The sequence below is a fragment of the Parasteatoda tepidariorum genome, chromosome 1, assembly GCF_982258835.1.
Source record: "Parasteatoda tepidariorum strain Cologne lab strain chromosome 1, Ptep-v5.0, whole genome shotgun sequence".
Lineage (NCBI taxonomy): Eukaryota > Metazoa > Arthropoda > Arachnida > Araneae > Theridiidae > Parasteatoda > Parasteatoda tepidariorum.
The window spans coordinates 64,651,603-64,671,097 of NC_141755.1; the positions used below are offsets into that span (position 1 = coordinate 64,651,603).

A 19,495-nucleotide genomic window follows, 5' to 3' on the forward strand; every position below is an offset into this window, starting at 1 on the left:
TATGATTAAAAAATACAAACCTGAAAAGTAAATGTAACCGAATTAATGGTTTTTATGTTGTGCTCTAAAGCATAATAAAACATCCAAATTTTACCACATTTAATTAATTTTATCATAGATTATAAAACCATAATTTATTGTTAATTTCATCAAAATCATTACCAAAGCACTTCGGTAAAAATAATCCGACCATTTGTGTTCCCATTCAGCCAGAAACATGGTAAGTTAATAATTTTCTGGAAATTTTTGCCATACTTTTTTTCTCAGTCTACGATTCCTGACCAACCAGCCTTTTTGATTTTCATTTTTTATATGTTTATATGAATTCTGTTGCTGTTGTTGTCCTTCCTTTGTCTTCCTTTCAGTCAACGAACTCGTGGATCTTGTCTGACTCCGTCAGACAGAGAGGATAAGCAACAACAACAACAACATTTTTTATATGTTTATATGAATTCTAAAAACAAGTGCTACAGGTGATCATTATGGAGTGCCCAGCCCTTCATTAAATTCAAAAAGGGAGACGTTTTTATGGAAGTGGTAGAATAAAGTCGCTAGAAAATAGTTCCGCTAAAATCATTTAACACGTTTGGTTTAAGCTTGCCTGCGACTTGGTTGAAACTAGTTCTATTGTTTGGCTTAAGCTTCTCCAATGTTTTTTTAACGTAGCGCTAAAAACACCATTATTTTCAAACTTTGGCAATGTTGCTCCAAGTGTTTGTAGTTATTTCAGCCAATGGCATATTTCTTTAAAACACCCATGAATGCTTTTGAGTTAATTATTTTGCTTTATAAATATATGTTTTTTTAAATTTTTTTTTTCTTCAGGAAGCTGATTTTGCAATAGGCCCATTTACTTTGTCATATAGCCGTTTCGAGACGTTTGCAACCTCTGTTCCACTTTATATAGATCATGTTGAAATTCTGGTTCCTGTCTTCGAATGGAGAATGTCGCTTTTTAACACCATTTCAGCCTTCTCCTATGAGGTAATGTTTTTAGATTCGTAAATTTATTTAAGATTTTCCTTTATACACTGCTGGACAATTGCTAAGGACGGATAACACTATCATCCATAGCAACCACAAAATGAAGGGAAGCAAAATGTGGAAAATTAGAATAAGTGCGGGATATAGTAAGAAGGGGTATGGGTATGTAAATTTTTTTGTCCACGTTTGTTCATCACGTGATAGCGCTGATAAGAGCTTTAAAGGTTTTGACGCGTTGTGGAGAGTTGTTGTTTCTAGTCAAATTTTTACAGGAAAGATTTAGTTGACGAACTTGAAATTTTCGGCATGTCTTCCCGATATTACTTAGATGATTTTAAGCGTGGCCGAATTATTGGAAAGATCGAAGAAGGGCGAAAAATAAGAGACTTTGCCAGGGAGTTCGACATCGCTGACGGCGTTGTTTAACGGCTGTGGAAATCTTTTAAAACTACTGGAATGTGTAGTAAGCGGCAAGGGGGAGGTCGTGTTAGACGTAAGACGCCTGCTGAAGACAGATACATCGTCCTATCAGTAAAAAGGAACAGGCGCACCACAGCTCAGCAGGTGGCAAATCAGTTTCTTGCTACCACAGGAAAGCAGATCTCCCGAAAAACTGTTGCCAGACGTTTGAGGGGAGGAGGACTATACACCCGCAGACCTGTTGTGTGCGTCCCATTGACCAGACAGCACCGTACTGCACGTTTGCAATGGTGTCGTGAGCATCACAAATGGACTGAACAGGACTGGGCATGCGTACTCTTCTCAGATGAGAGTAGGTTCAGTCTGTCATCGGATTGTAGACGCCAACTGATCTGGCGCGAGAGTGGTACTGGTTATCGTCCAGATAATATTCAGGAAAAGGACCGATATCCGACATGCAGTGTCATGGTGTGGGCCAGCATCATGATCAATGGCCGCACGCGCCTACATGTGGTTGCGAATGGGACTATGACGGGACAACGATACTTTGATGAAGTTCTACTTCCTCATGTTCGTCTTTTCCGTGGTGCTGTCGGTGATAAATTTGTTTTTATGGGCCACAACGCAACATGTCATCGAACACTCGCTGTTCAGAATTGTTTAGACAGTGAGGGTATTCAACGCCTCATATGGCCATCACGTTCTCTAGATCTAAACCACATTGAAAATGTTTGAGATGCTTTGGGGAGGCAATTTGCTGGTTGAAACTATCCTCCGACAAACAAGAACACCCTCATCCGTGCACTGACAGAGGAATGGGATAAATTGCCTCAACAGCTGCTGGATAATGTTGTGCGAAGTATGATACGACCTGTAGAATGTTGCATCACACTCCACGGTGGACATATCCCGTACTGACACCTTTCTTCAAGTTGCCTGCTGACATTTAAATGCATTGTTCCATTATTCCGTACGCAGCATCAAATGAACATTTTTTTTCTTTCAGATGTTTCATAGCTTTTGTACTTTCCAGAACAATGAATGTTCTTTATTCTAATGTCTGAACAGTGTGGCAACTATAATTTATCCTACTAGGTCTCATGTCTCGCCTAATGTTATGCTACATTGCAATTTGTGATCCGTCCTTAGCAATTGTCCAGCAGTGTATTAAGATTACGCTGTTTTGTCTTAACAACAAAATCATTCAGTCTCAAAACTTCGAAAGCAAAAAAATTTTTTTTTCAGATTTTAAATGAAAATTATTATTTATGCTACAAGCAAAATATCTGGCCAAAACAGACGATAGATTGCATTATAAAGAAAGGTTTCTCAAAATCAAGCAAAAATGCGTCAAAATAGCTCCGAAACCAATAATTATAGAATTTGAAAACTCGATGTATTCAAAATTAGAACAGCATCTACTGATTTCTGTGCAAAATGAATAGTCTAAAAAGTAATGCGGGAGGAAGGCGTAAAAGAGATGTTTGTTGGCTGCTGGTAACATTTGAGCCAAGGATTTTGGGGTTCGCACTAGGATGCTCTAACCACCATAGTTGTACTCACCAGTTCAGGGAGAGTAAGGAAGTTTTATATAGTGGTCGTAAGTCAAACTAGTTCACCTCCATACTGTTAAAGAAACTTTGAAACTCAGCTTTGGAAAGAGATGGTAGTCACTGGGTACCAAGTCCGCACTATAGAGTGGATGGGTGATGATGCTCCATCCAAACTGTTGCAGTTGAGCAACGGCTCGTCTGGCAACATGGGGGAGAGCGTTATCATGGAGAACGCTTACGGCCTTGCACAACATATCTCTTCTCCTGTTCGGAATGGCCCACTTGAGCATTCTCCGTGTCTTACAATATCTCTCAGAGTTTATTGTGGTTCCAGTTTCCATAAAGTCAACCAACAATACCACCTTTCGATCCCAAAACACAGTTGTCATGACTATACACGCAGACAAGACAGACTTGAATTTTCGTCAAAATTGCTTCTTACAGCTATATCTATTGAACCTGAATATAGCTGTTAATCAACAATTTATTTAATTTGCCAGCACCAATACCTTCCAAAAAATTCTGAAGCATTTTAATTACTCAATTAACAGCAAAATATATACGCAGTTACAGCAATAAAAAGTAATTACGAAATAATTGTATAAAGAGTTTCAAATCAATAAGGCAATCTATTTAACTAAACACACTAGTAGAGAGTACACTATTATTAACCATATTCTTTTTCGTCATAGGTGTGGATCTTGATTTTTACCATGGGATTAGTTTTAAGCATAACCATAACAGTAGCTGAAAAAAAGGAAATACGAAGCATCGAATTCGTACTGAACTTTTACAAAAATGTCTGGATTATATCACGATCGCTGTTACAAGAAAGTAAATATGTTATATATGCGTATTCTAAATAAACTTTATTAATTAACAAAGAATGTAAGGAACAGATCGCTTAACACTGCACTCCAAGAAATTATAATAAAAGTTACTTATTTTTCAGTAAATTTGTTATATTATACAGTCAGCACCTTTTTTAAAAATTTTTTAAGGAAAAACCCAGTGTTCTTAATTCTAACGAACACCTACAAAGTTAAGTATTTTGCCGTGAAGATACACTGAAGAGCCAAAAAAACTGGTATACCAGCCTAATATCGTGTAGGGCCAACGCGAGCATGCAGAAGTGCCGCAACACGACGTGGCATGGATTCGATCAATGTCTGAAGCTGTGCTGGAGAGAATTGACACCATGAATCCTGCAGGGCGGCCCATAAACCAGAGGGAGTAAGAGGGGGTGGGGATATCTTCTGAACATCACGTTGCAAGGCATCCCGAATGTGTTCAATAATGTTCATGTTTGGGACTTTTGGTGGCCAGCGGAAGTGTCTAAATTCAGAAGAGTGCTCTTGGATCCACTCCCAGACATGAACATTATTGAACATATTTGGGATGCCTTGCAACGTGACGTTCAGAAGATATCCCCACCCCCTCTTACTCCCTCTGGTTTATGGACAGCCCTGCAGGATTCATGGTGTCAATTATCTCCAGCACTACTTCAGACATTGATCGAATCCATGCCACGTCGTGTTGCGGCACTTCTGCGTGCTCGCGTTGGCCCTACACTATATTAGGCAGGTACGAGGGTTGCTATTTATATTTCTGGCCTTGGCAGCAGTAAGTGTTGCTAGGCGACCGCAGACGATTTTAATCGAAAGTTTGATATTTTTAAACATAAATTCAGCAGACGATTTACCATTATAGCCTCATTTGTGTTGTTGACAGTAAATTGAAAAGTTCTTCTCTTTCAAAAAATGGAATTGAATCGTGAACATTTTCGTGCCATTATTTTTCATAACTATCGACGTGGATTGTCAGGACAAGAGTGCTTCGATGAACTTAATTCTTTATTCAGCGATAAAGTGCCATCCTACAGCACTGTAAAAAATTGGTATAACGAATTTAATCGTGGTCGATGTTCGATCCAGGACGAATCCCGTGCAGGTCGTCCAAAATCCGTTGTTGTGCCAGAAAAGATCGATGCTCTGCGTGAACTGATAAAGCAAGATCGTCATGTGACATACCGTGAGATAGAGGCGTCTTTGGACATTAGTATGACTAGCATCAATAAAATATTGCATGAACATTTGAGCGTAAAAAAAATTTGTTCGCGTTGGATCCCGCATAATCTAACAAACGCTCAAAAAAAGGCTCGCGTCGGTTGGTGCAAAGAAATGTTGGAAAAATAGGTTCAAGGTACATCAAAGGCTGTGTATAACATCTACACAGGTGACAAATCATGGATCTATACATATGAGCCGGAAACAAAACAGCAATCAACTGTATGGGTCTTCCAAGACGAGGCAAAACCAACAAACGTTGTTCGAGGAAGAAGCACATCGAAACAAATGATTGCCTGTTTCTTCGGCATTAACCGTCATGTGGCAACAGTGGCGTTAGGGCAACGCAGGATGGTCAATTCTGAATGGTACACGACCATTTGTTTGGCAGAAGTCATCGGAGAAATTCGAAAAAAGCAGAAGCACAGGAGAATCATTTTTCATCATGACAATGCGAGCTCTCACACATCGACTCAAACAAAGGCATTTCTGACGGAGCGAAAGATCGAACTGATGGGTCATTCTCCGTACAGCCCTGATTTGGCACCCAATGACTTCTTCTTATTCCCACACATCAAATATAAATTACGTGGACAACGATTTTCGACCCCCGAAGAAGCGGTTGATGCATTCAAAACGCATGTTTTGGAGTTACTTCAATCGGACTGGAAAAAGTGCTTTGAAAATTGGTTCAAACGCATGCAAAAGTGTATTGATCATCATGGAGAATATTTTGAAAAACAATAAAACCAATTTTGATCCTACATATTTGTTTTTTTCATTATTAGGCCAGAAATATAAATAGCAACCCTCGTATACCAATTTTTTTGGCTCTTCAGTGTATATCTGCGCTTTAGAACAGACAAATAACTTATGCATTTTAAAACTTACTAAACTTTTTTACAAATCGCCAATTTGGCGACATGTTTCCAACTAGATGAAAATTATCGAAATCACAGCCTTTATTCTCAGTTTTTGCAAATTTTTATGAGTATGTGCCCAAGTAATGCAGTACTGAAGTCAGTTTTTAAATATTGAAAAATTAGACCACAAACGCTTTTCATTTTCACAAAACTGTGGATTTTCTCCATATTGATGTTTTGTTCCAATTTCAAAATAAGCGTAGACTGCTCTGACTTTATATAGACTAAACTTGGCCTAACAATCATGAGTAGCAGTCGCAAATTCACAGCAGTTATAGAAATAGCATATTATTCGCGAAAAAAACATCATTTCATAATACGACAAAGCATTCGAAAAATAGCCTTAAATTAAACGACTAGCTGCCATCTTCGAGAAAAAAATCCAGCAAGCGTGAAAAATATCTTCCCCAAAAAAGATCCTCAGTGTAATCAGCGGCTATGAGCTGTTGAAGACCATGCAGAAAAAAGTTCCAAATAGCAGTATCACAACATTACTAGAATTAATAGGAATGAAATCAAGTTCAGACAACTGTTTCTTAGTCGAACTCACTTAACTAAAATTATTTAACACCCAAAACATTTTCTCTCGTCAAAATAAATTACTTTTATTAATAGTTGGTTTTCAAACATCGTCATTTTGCCTCGGTCACTTTATAAGGCATTGTAACTCACTCTAGTCGGTGGTTATGCCTGTTCCATGGTAATTACAGCATATCGTTATTTTCATAAAAGTCCAGTCGATCCCAGCCGGAATTACATTCGTCTCTCGCACCTCTCCAAGTTGGTGACCACTGACAATGAACACGCAACTACATCCCCCGTCCTTGCTTTACTTTAATTCAAAAAGCAAATCGCCTTTGTCTCAAACAACGTCGAAGTCTAAATTGTAGATGACTTTTTTTCTGGGCATAATGTTCATTCATGATCATTGGACATACATTTTACGAAAAAAAACTTTGCGGTCACACCTGTACTCTTATGGTCATGATAGTTTTATAAATGCAATAAAATTTTTACGATCAGCGACTGAAATTTCTGTTTACTGGTTGTTGACCGTAATCTAGCTGCGATATTCTTTAGACTATTCTTAGTAAATATGTACCTTTTTAAGTCTGTTTATTTACTTTGCAAATTTTGCAAGTGATAATAAGATCTCTTTGAAGCAACAAAAAAGAGCATTTTAAATAATTATTAAAAATAATTTCTGAGAAAAGTAAAATTAATTTGATTAACAGTTTCTGATACGAACTGGTTTCTTTCTATGATTAATTAATAATAGAATTTTACGTAATGCGATATTTTTAATAATATTCAAAATAATAGTAATCTTCAATTTAATACCTTTGTGTATTAAATTAAACTCATTTGATTGGATTAAAGTAGCTCTCAAACAAAGTAATTTTTGGACCTCTTACATGGCATATGCACAAAATATTTAAATCTAAAAGTTTGGAGGAAGCTTCCTCTTTTAATTTTCAAATAACATACAAGTTTCAAGGAATAATTATATTGAGTTTCTGGTATGAAATTGTGTCAAGAATGTATTAAACGGACTAATTATTAAAATTTTTTAAATAAAATTTTCGCCCTTTGTTTTCTAAAAAAGAAAATATAAGTTAATGGAATAACTTATATTTTCTATAAATGGGCTTTAAAGCAAATATTTATTGCTCGAAGCTTTTTGAAATAGACAACTTTAAATTTTAACAGTGAAAATGATTCTCCTTTTTTTATTATAAACAATTTTTGAAGAGGTTGAGAGTTGAGATAAAACTCTTCCTCTTATTTAAACATCCTTCCAAAAATTGGGTCATACACTTAAAATTTGATTTAAGTGAAGAACTATGAAGAAATAATTTTAAGTATAACGAAACTGATCAACTGTTTTGTAAGAAAATAAAAATCAAGCTACTCTTCCTGTCCTATTCATTTTGGTCAGGTATAAGTTAGGATTAAATGAAGACTGCAAATAAAACATTGAGTAAAAATTATAAAAATTATATTACGAACTGGATATTTTAATAAAAAATTAACTGAAATAAATTTATTTCCACAAAACTAAAAAAATTAAGAAATTTTGTTTAGTTTTTATCCAAGGATTTATAAAAATAAGTTGAATCCAGTATGTAGCTTACTTTTATTTAAACTTAAAATTGTGATTATATAATCTTTATTGCTCAGAAAACAGAATAAAACAGGTTGAAAGTGGTAAATAAATAATCTCAAGAAACTGAAGCGATGAGATATCACTTGATTAAAAACTTCAATCCCTTCAAATATATACAAAAGGGGAATAATAATCGACATGTTTTAAGTGCTCAAAAATAGGCGCCCATTTTAAAAACTTGCCAGACGTGAATGAGAAGAAACAAGAATGATTGGAAACTGAAAATTTAAAGTTGAAAAATAAAGGTGAGAAATAAAACTAGAACATAATTTTTTTCTCTCTCGGCTACTGTGGTTTTTCTACTTTGAATTTCAAAGTACATATTTGTCTTATATATAAAAATGAAAACGTGGTAAAAATATTTCTCTTATTATGATCATTTAACACTAGAAAGACTGAAATTCCTATATTGCCCATAAGCAGTCAAAATGACTGGATTTTGAAAGAAAATTGGTTTAAAATTAATTTTTAATATTTTTATATTATTTACAGTTATATAACAAGCTATTAGCAAATATTAACAATAAAAAAATTATATGTTGTACAAAAAGTCACAAAATTCTAAGAAATTGTGTCATCATTGTTTTTGTAATTGAAATTAAAAAGCAGTCAAAATGACTTCTTTAGGCAATCTAGCGCTAATAATGAAACAAATCAATAATTTTAAAATCAATATTTGTATCAGTAATTAAACAGCAGTGATATTAAAACTTTAAGGGATAGCTAAAGGAAGAAAAAATTCATTCAGTTTTGTGCAAATATTAAAGTAATATCATATTATAATACAAAATTCAAAATTTGAGAAAGACGGGAATAAATAAACAATAATAATTGGGAAATAAATGAATAAGCCACATTTGTAATTGCTCACAGGAGCGTTTCTGATCAAAAACAACATGATTTTTATTTATGCAGTAAGATATTTTTATACATCGTGTTATCAAATGGGGAAAATTTTTAAAACTTGCAAATTACCAATCTGTAAACAACGATAAGGATCACTTTATAAAAACATCACCTTTTAAATAAAATGGGGCTTGCACTACAGAGCTTCAAGCCTTTTATTATTAATATCTCTTGAGTATTAAATGTATGATTACACGTATAACCCATTTGCTTAAAAAAAATCCAAGATAATTTTTATGTAATACTAACAACTTAAAAATAAAGCAAATATATATTTTTAAAAATTTTTTTAATTAAATATTTTATTTTCATTCAACCTACAGGTCGAGTGAAACGTCCGCCAAACACTCCCTATGCCATTTTAATAATTTTTTGGGTGTTAGGAACTCTGGTTTTAGCCAATGTCTTGAGTGGTGTGGTACTTTCAAAACTGTTACTCAGAAAATCAAGGACAATAGATTCCATTTATGATGTCATTGCTGCGCCGGATCTTTTCCCAATTCTAGAACCTGAATCTTCCATTTATTACCGATTTCAGGTAAAATTGAGCATTTCTTATAGTGATCTTTTCCTGTAAACATGTATCATTATTTTATTTTCATTAAGCATACGACATTATTAATGTGTTAAACGTGTGTTACATTTGTTTAGATAGATTTAATATGAATTATTTTTGGAACATAGTGCCAAAAAAGAAAATTTTTAACTATGTATTATGAAAGTTTTAACAGCAAATTTTTATCAATTTTCTATCCTCCGACAAGCAATGTGACGAGAAACTAAAACATGTTTTTATACAATCCAAAACGTTGCACATTTTAAGTCAAAATACTTGGGTAATTGAAGTAGAATCTATCAATCTAGATAATTGAGAGGGATTCCATCTATCTATCTATAAGTATTATATTCATCACAATTATCCAAAAATTTAACTTGAAGAATAGTTAACTAATTTTCTCATAAGATAGCAAAATGGTTAACTCACAAAGTAATCATTTACATGAAGTAAAGAATTCAGGTATAATTATCGTACTGTATAGCAATGACATTGCTAGTAAAAAAAAAACATACAACTGGTTCAAACTAAAATATGCAGTAATTAAACCATTCATTTGGTAATTTTTCCGTTCATATGATAAAAATTTATCAGAAATTCTGATTTTCAAAATTGTGGTTTTTATTACCATAAATTCAGTAAGAAATGCAAAACTTAAAAGTAAACTTAACCGAATAAATGGTATGGACTATTTTAGGAATAAATTTAATGCCCATACTCTAAGGTATGGTAAAATTACCAAATTTTATCACATATTATAAAACTATATTTTATACTTAATTTTACCGAAATCATTACCAAAGCTCTTCAGTAAAAACTTCCAAACTTTTCAGTGTTGCCATAGAGACGGAAACGTTGTAAATTTTACCATATTCTGGTAGTTTTGACCATAATTTATTTTCTGTTTAGACTTCAGAAAGTCCTCAACATAGGCATCTGTTTGGCTGTTGATCTTCTCGTTTGGCGTGAGCCTTTGTTTCCCGAAACAGTTGTTTTCATGTTTGGAAATAAAAATCAGTTCCTAGGGGCAAATCTTGGTTGAATATGGTTGGCGTTGTTATGATTTGAATTTTCATTCCAAAATTTTCACTATTGAAACCACGCAAGTGTGCACTACGTAGGTGTGTAGCCAGAAATGCGGTAAATTTTTCGATATTCAAGTAGTTTTGACAATGCTTTTTCTCTCGGTGTACAAAATAGGTACTCGTTGTAAGATTTTAATCTGGTATATTAAATAAAAAAAATAGCATCAAATTTGGTTCAAACCATAAGGGTTAAGAATTTGCATTTTTACCAACATTTACTCTCAGCGTTTGCTAAAAAAAGTAGATTGATTCCGCTCCGATCATTCGTCAATTATTATTTTCAAGCATACCCCAAGTTCTATGCGGATTAGAAAAATGACTTTTTAAACAATCATTTCATAACTTTAATCTTCCATAATTTAAATATTAATTTCATATTTTCAGGAGGGGAAGTCAGAAATGTATAAATCTGTTTTCGAAAAGGCAAACCAACTCCCAGCCAAGAGTATTTTAACCTATAAGGAAATGTCCACCATAGGTATGGATCAAGTGATGACTGGTTCTTTCGTTTTGCTTACGGACAGCATGGGATTGAAAAGTTTCTTAGCAAAGAGGTATGAGGATAGATATCCGTGTCAGTTTCGTCTAGCAAGGCAGCCTCTCTGGAATTTGTGGAAAGTCTTAGCCTTTCAAAAGACTTTCCCTAATGAATGGATACTCGAAATTAATAAAATGTAAGTATATTTCTTCTGAAAGAGTATATAAAATATTTGAGCAATTCTCAAGATCTCTTCAGGTGTTGATGGGACAATTGCCTCCTAACTAAAAATGTCAGGATTACAAAAATTATTTGCATTATATTAAAGTAGCAATCATTAAGTATCTTTGATTAATGCGACGAATGCGTTGACATAAAACCTCCTTTTACTTTCTTAATCAGCTTGAGTCTCTCTTCAAATCTATCGCACGGGGCACGTACGGCTTCCATCGGCATTTCCAGTCAAATCTTTTGGAATAAATTTTTGAATTTGCTCAGATTGATGATTTCATAATTAATATGTTAGAAGAGCATGAATGACCAAACGAAATGATCAAGGCGGTTCAGATCTGGGGAGTTAAGAGGCCATTTATTTTTCGAAAAAAGTCAGTTAAATGTTTGCTGCACCACTTCTTCGTGCGGTATGAGAAGGAGTACTACTTATTTGAAAGCAGAAATACTCCACCCACACATACTCTGGACTCTTGGAAGTAAAACCTTTTCCAAAACCTCAGTTTTAGAATATTGGTCATTGATTTTTACTCCTCTTTCAATGACTAATGGGGCTTTATAACTTTTTGAAATAACCCACCCAAACCATAACAGACAAAGCATTTTGATGATGCGGAACAAAATGCTGGCTCTCATGGAAGTTATTAGAAATTTTATTTTTTATTTTAAAATCGTCGTTGTACAACCGAGCCAATTTTTGAGTTTACGACTACTAATGTGCAACTCCGTAGCCTTGTAATTTTCAACCCAATCCAGGAGACAAGGGAATCCTGGATCAAGTATTGAGAGAAATTTGTTTTCGCGGATGACTTTTAGATGGACCTAACCCGTATTTACGTTACATGGAGATGGAAACCACGAAAACCTCCCGTGGTTAGTCTGACAGTTAGTCTCCTTGGAAGATTTCTTTAGAAATTGACCATATTATATTATTTTGGGGGTTGAGACGATGCTATAAAACAATAAGTTTCTCTTCTGAAGAGGAAAACTCATCAAAATTTCCTCCCCCCTTTCCCTCCTTTTTATCTAAGGAGATTCTGAAAATCCATGAACTTTGCTTTTTCTATACCTTAGGTCCCTTTTCAGAATGTTTAACATTGATCCCCTCTATATTTCGAGTTTTCGGGTTAGCTTTCTAGCTGTTCTTGGTCCATCATTTGGTCGTATCCTCTCCCTAGCCTATTTTTTTTCCCTACAAAATCTTAGAAAAAAAATGGTTTGCTAGATCTTTTTTTGTCATCGACTGAGGATATCTCTTTTTACGTTCTGATAAAATTTTTCGTCGACCTCGGGGCTTTCAAGTTTCTGAAAATTTTCCCTTCTGCTCTCTTATGATAAATTTACTAATCCAAATTTCTAAATTCTGCCTAGGTAAAGAAAATTACGACATATCAAGCAGTTACAACATATAAGCCTGCAATAGCTTATATATACCATACACTTTTTTGCCTGAAAGGAATTGGAAGCACAGTAACACTTACATAATTTTTTTCAATAAGCTTCAAAAGTTGTAAGAGAACTTCTTGGTCAAGGTGCCAATAAATATTACTGTAAAAAATAAGGTTTAATATTTTAAGATAAAAATGGATTTCAAAGTAAAATTTATTTTATAGATTAAGCATCCAAAGTGCCGATACTTCATACAATAAGTTGATGTGGAATTTTTTACTGTGTTATATGAGATAAAATTGTATGCATCTGATATTTATCAATGAAGTTAATTATTCTAGATCATTTCTTATAAGCAAGCACCACATTGATAAATTTTTAGTGTGTTTTATCTATAAAAATTTTAAATCTATCCTTTTTTGTAAAAAAAAAATGTTTATTTAAATTTGTGTTTTATTTTACAATGTATATTTTTTCACTGGGCTATTGATTTCTCCTATAGTCTGAAGATCTTGAAGTGTTAAAGCATTGACGATCTTTATTGTTGCTACTATTTTCGATATAAAACACAATAGACTCGCCACAAAAGAGAGAATGAATTGATATTTTATCCTTTTTATCCCTCTTGATGTTCCTCCTTTAAATGGAGCGTTACACTTTCTAGCTACATTTAAGCGGATCTTGCCCTATCTCTTTATTTCCGATAAAAACAAACATACCACTATTTCACAGTGAATTGTTAAAAGCTATTCTTTAAAATGGAATAAAAAGTGAAACCAAAATGTCAAAAGTGAAGAAAAAGTTCAGCATGGCTGTTTTTTTTGGATATCAGAAAAACCAAACGCACTAGACAGAATTTATTGCAGGCTTAAAAAAATTGAATTAGGTTTGAACCATATTTTCAGTACCATGAAACATAATATTACTCGAATTAACTAAATTTTTACTTAATTGTTAAATTGAATTCAGTTAAAAGAATCTAGTATCCGTTCACGTTATAGTACATGGAAATAATATTATGGTATAATTACCGCACAGCATGGTAATGACATATTTCTGGTAAAAAAGAACCGTACTATTGGATAACCAAGCCAAAATATAGTACGTTAATTAAAAAATTCATTGTCAAATTTTTTCCGTTCGTATGGTTTACGTTGACCGAAAATTCTGGTTTATAAAATTTTAGTTCTTACTACCAAACATTTAGTAAAAAATACAAAAATTAAAGTAAATGTAACAGAATAAATGGTTTTATGACAAACTCTAAGGTATTATCATAAAATTACCAAATTTTATCATATTTACCGAATTTTATCGCATATTATAAAACCATATTTTAGTGTTAATTTTACCAAAATTACCAGAGCACTTCGGTAAAAATTATCAATTTTTTTGCTAACATTGGAATACGGTAAATTTTACCTTAATCTGGTTGTTTTGACCTTATTTTTTCTCAGTGTATGGCATCGTGTTACAAAATTAAATTATATAGTTCAACTTATCAACTATAGCAACATATAACAACATATTAAAGGTTGCATCAAATATGAACCATATTATGAGAGTATTTTTCAAAATTTCTAGCTTCGTAAAATTAGGAAAATAAATAAAACAACACGTTTATAACATTTGATCTAATGGCCAAATTTTAACCTACTAAGATTCAGTTTTAATGTGTCAAGCGTAAGTAAAATTAAAACTTAAAGGTCCAAAATGTCTATCTCTGAACCAAAATATTAGGATCTTCTTTTCCAGATTTGAGGCTACTTTCTACCATGCCATTAGAATAAAAAATCTAGAGAAAAATATATTTGAAAAGACAAAGTATATTTTTATATATGATTTCGTAACTTTAAACATCGTCCGCTCTAATTAGCGTATTCAAGGGTAGGCATTTGAACCATTAAGATCACATCATACTTCCCTAAAATTTGAACATTAGATCAAAAGTTTATAACTTGTTCTCTTCTTTGTTTTCATTTTATAAAAAAAAAATTACAAAGTGATGAGTTTCGCCGAGGAAAGGGATAAATGTCAGCCCCTGCACTTTACATAGCTACTGTAGAGCACGATATGAGAGAAATTAAGAAATTAAAAGTTCACAAGTAAATATACTTTTTGAGTTTGTTTTCGGTGAGTGTCTTTCTACTATGTTTTTAAATTTTAAATGGATTCTAAAAAGATGTTTATTTTGGAAAATCACAGTTTTTACTTAGAAAGCCGTTCTACGTATTAGATGTTCATACAATATCACCCTCAACTTTTTTCAATATAACTATGCCAAGCTTCATAAAGAACAAAACTAAAAAAAGCACTTTTTCTGAAACACCAATTGAAACTGAGAGCTCTTTTCCATGGAATAGTTGTTTTGGAGAGAGGCAATGTTATTTGATAGACTTTCAATCTGTGCTAACGAGGTATATTCATTGGATTCGCATCCTGTGCGTGGGTAGAAATTCATCCAAATGAACTGAATCTTCCAATTAACTCTAACATTGAGAATCGAAGCATTCAACCGAATTACGCCCTAATCATTTGTGCAATTGAGGAATGCTTTTACCGTGAAAAAAGATTTTCCTGGACTAGAGAAAAATAAAAATCAAATAAAGAGATGCCATTTTAGACGTTTATAAGACTAATAGTTGTGGCAATGGGTGTTTCTGTAATCAGTATTGAAGTTTGCTTTTAACTTTTCAAATCTTTGACAGAGAAATATTTGAGAAATAGTAATAGATCATCTAAATATTATTTAAGAAACTGAAGACTGATTTGAATTGTATGGGCTTTAAAGCTAATGTGGTGTAAATATGTGTTTTTTAAAACAGCAGACATGGTGGATGTGTGTGCATGGACTATTTATAAATAAAAATACCTATATTTATTTCCAAAACAAAAACATAATAAAAACCATATAATTGTGTGTCTTCTCGTCAATTACCACATTGTTAATAAAGAAAAATTATCTATACAATTTTGGAAGAACGATCTCGAGAAAACACCTTATATCTACTGGTAGTATACACACACACTGTACTTGTTTCGTGCTTGATGTTTGAAACTAGCTTCGAGTTCTAAAGATTTTTTACGCAAAACTAAGATTTAGTCGTAACCGAAAGTTTTTTAAATTGCAAGGTAAAATTTTTTTTATATAATTTTAAATATTGTAATTTTACCTGGCAAACTGAAAAATTTGAATGAAATCGGTCAAATTATTCCTGAGATAACAAATTTTTTAAAAAAGTCGCTTTTTTAGAGTTTAATTCCTCAGGAGCTATTTAACCGATATCGTTCAAATTTTATATTTTTCCATTATAAAATTGCATTTTTATAATGATAAATTTTAATGCTTTACACTAATTAATATTGCTAAATAAAATAGTAAAAAATAACAAATATTTATTAAAAGTAATTTTTTTCATGGAATTATACCATTGTATAAGCGAATTTTATAATTGCGTGCAAAATTGTTTTCAATCCGCTTAAAAAACTCTTGAGATATTTAGAAATACGCAAAAAGTAAAATTAACCTTAACCTTAACTTTGAACAGCTCTTCTGATTAAATTAATGGGGCCATATTTCTCAGATTCCCCTTACATTTTGTGGACCAGAAATTCGAATCTATCGAAAATAACGATATGTTTATTCAGAGAAAGTTGGTTTTTGTGTCTGATTTCTTAACTTAAAGTAGTCTGCGCTAATTACTTAGCATATTTGTGATAAAATAATATTGAGTTCTAAAACGTGAAGATCCGATCATTAGATCAAAAGTTATTCAGGGTGCTATGTTATTATTTATTTATTCATTTGTTTATTTTTACTCATTTATTTATTTATTTTCGCGCTCTCTACAATTGTATTTCAAGAAATGATAATTATAAAATTCGATTTTTCTTAGTGTCTAAGTGTTTTTTTAAACAATTATCAATTTTTTTTGTTGTATTTGTTTTCTTTAAACATTTCATTCTTATAATTTTCTTATATCTACTATTATTTACTCTCTTGAAGTCAATGTTAGAAAATGCTTTTATAGGAATTGTTTTCCTTTTAATTTTTAAACAGGAAGCTGTGATTGAAAAATAATGCAACATCTCATGCAATTCTAACTGTCGCAAAATATATTTTTAATATAAAAGTAGCATGAATAAAATTAGTCTAGGCTTGTAATAAGAGATATGATCGCTTTATCCACAGTGGCCAAAAAGCGAAAAGTTTTTACATATTTAGTTACCGAAAGATTAAGAGAAAATCATATCTACCATAATATGCTTTATTTATTATTTGAAATATAATTCCTTGATATGAAATTCTCTTAAAATCTGAAAGAATAACAATTTTGCAGGATATAATAATTTGTCACATATTTTAATATTTTTATGCATTTAGTACAATCTGATATTTCAAATCCGATGATAGGTGATAATCAAATAAGCTATGTGATAATCAAATAAAATTGCTTAGAACACATACTATTGAAACACGAAGAAAATTGGTACATTACATGTTAAATTAATCAGTAATGGATCAGTAACAGGTAATAATTGTAATAAAAAAATTGTCCTGTGCATAAATTAAACTACATAAATAATAACCACATTTACAAGTTATATTAACACTTGCCGATTTTAACGTCAAAATTGTTAAGTAATGATTGAAATAATTAAAAAAATTCACTAAATGGTTTTTAAGTTACCACTTACTTGAAAAATGAAAAATATGGAATTATTTCGCTAAATTATTAATAAACTATCATAATTTATTAATATTTATAAATTAAAAATAGTTTTTTATGTTTTCTTTCAAAGTAATAATTTTTCAAACATTTTGATGTTCTGAAAAGTTATTGAGGAGGCACGTGCCCCTATGTGTCCTAATATGAAACGAAATACAAGAAATATTTTTACAAATATATTTATTCTTCATTTTCCATAAATATCTCTTGACGTTTGACAAATGTTTTAAGAAAAGTAAAATTGTTATTTTTTTCTAGATTATTTACGAGGAGGTTTTTTTAACCAATTTAATTTCCTTATCTCTTGCTTTATTTTGTGGAGAACATATTATATGGCAGTCTGCATGGACAGAAAAAAACCGTCACACAACCTTCCGAAAAGTCGGTTTTGTGAAAATATCAAAACAGTAATATCCGTTTAGGAGACAGAATGGAACTTAAAAATCGACACATAATACATTATTTTCCAGTTTCTAAATGTCTCTAGAAAAATCAGATTTTCCATAAGCAGATTGCGCACTGGGTATAAGCGATTAACACATGTTTTTAAATGAACCAACACCCGTTTTCTCTAATTATACAAAATATAATTATAAAATACAGCTTGTCTCAATGTCCAAATTAAAAACTTAAGAGACGTCGTTATTTTAATTGCGATTATCCTGGGTGATCAGTTTTTATTGGTAATAATCAAACTCATATATCCTTTTATTGACTATCTTAAAGACAATGGATAATCACAGAACTTTTTAATCAAATTTTAGAAGTAGTCTAAATTTTTTTGTCTCTTGCTTCAAAAACTTAAATCTGTCTAACTAACTATTAACTCTATTTTTTAAAAATCTAAATTGACACTTTCAGGTACACACGGAATTCTCTTTGAATATCCTAAACTTTTTGTATGTTGACCTGAAGTTGTTCCAATTTCTTACATAGGATGAAGGTCAGTCTTGATGATACCGTCAAGAAGTAAGATGGTCTTTGATGACATATTATGTCGGAAACCGACAAAATATGTTGGTTCATGATATATTGTTCTAGTTATATCGTTAAACAAAACCATCAAACCATGTTGATTTTGCTCATGTTGGGTCAAGATAAAATAGTTCCAATTCATAACATTGGATGAAGATCATTCGTAATGGTACCATCAAGAAGTAAGATGGTTTTCGATGGATGTCAATCTCACCGGCACATAAAAAAATATATTTTATCCAATTCAGATTGGCAAAAAATTAAGCAGTTAATCTTATTCCTGTAAAATTGGACATAATTACCTGTATAGATCACCAAAATCAATGTTTATTTTTAGTTGCATGTCCTTATTAACGAAATTAGACAAAAAATTATTGCAGCACTTTATATATGTCGTATTGTTTTTATGAAGCAAATTTAGTTATATAACAGCGGAAATAGAATAGATCTATGGCATTGTACACCTCAAAGAAATCCCGAAACATTAATGGTGTTAAGTACGGTGAGATGATCTCAGGGTTAAATCATAACAAACGCCTTTTAACATATTATATTTAATAACAAACACGGATGATGGTAATGTTACAGTGGCATGGAGAAAACTGATTACAATTAAATGATTTCAATTACTGTGCAGAGCGTCATCTGTTGGGTTATAGAAATTATTATTATTTACATTAAGAAATATTATTAACAAATGGATTGGCATCATTAGCCTGCTTAGTGGAAGTAGTAGACACTTGGAGTAGAGTGCAAAACGTTAGGAAGTTGCATGTTATGAATGCGCAACAACATATACATGGACTAAGAGAGGCACCAAGGTAGCAAGTAAGTGTGCTCTTGCCTTGATTTCGCCTATCGCATTGTCAAAGATCCATTTTCTGATTAATCTGATATCCTCATGAACAGTTGTAGAACAAAGCGTTTGTCTGTCTAGTAGAACAAATCAAGCATTTTTTCTGTATTTAGTTCTGGAAAAAGTGGCTGGGTGGCGCAGTTGGTTTGTCGTCGGCCTTCTGAGCCCAAGTTTGC

General features: G+C 32.3%; 1 protein-coding gene across 1 annotated transcript in view; it reads left to right on the forward strand.

Annotated features, from left to right (window-relative positions):
* The window catches only part of LOC139425496 (glutamate receptor ionotropic, kainate glr-3-like), a 38,383-nt gene that overhangs the window by 11,965 nt on the left and 6,923 nt on the right, over nucleotides 1-19,495 (forward strand). The window contains exons 4-7 of the mRNA XM_071180505.2: nucleotides 826-984; nucleotides 3,650-3,791; nucleotides 9,343-9,557; nucleotides 11,045-11,334. Coding sequence (XP_071036606.2) covers nucleotides 826-984; nucleotides 3,650-3,791; nucleotides 9,343-9,557; nucleotides 11,045-11,334 — 806 coding nt within the window. The remainder of the gene's footprint in view (nucleotides 1-825; nucleotides 985-3,649; nucleotides 3,792-9,342; nucleotides 9,558-11,044; nucleotides 11,335-19,495) is intronic.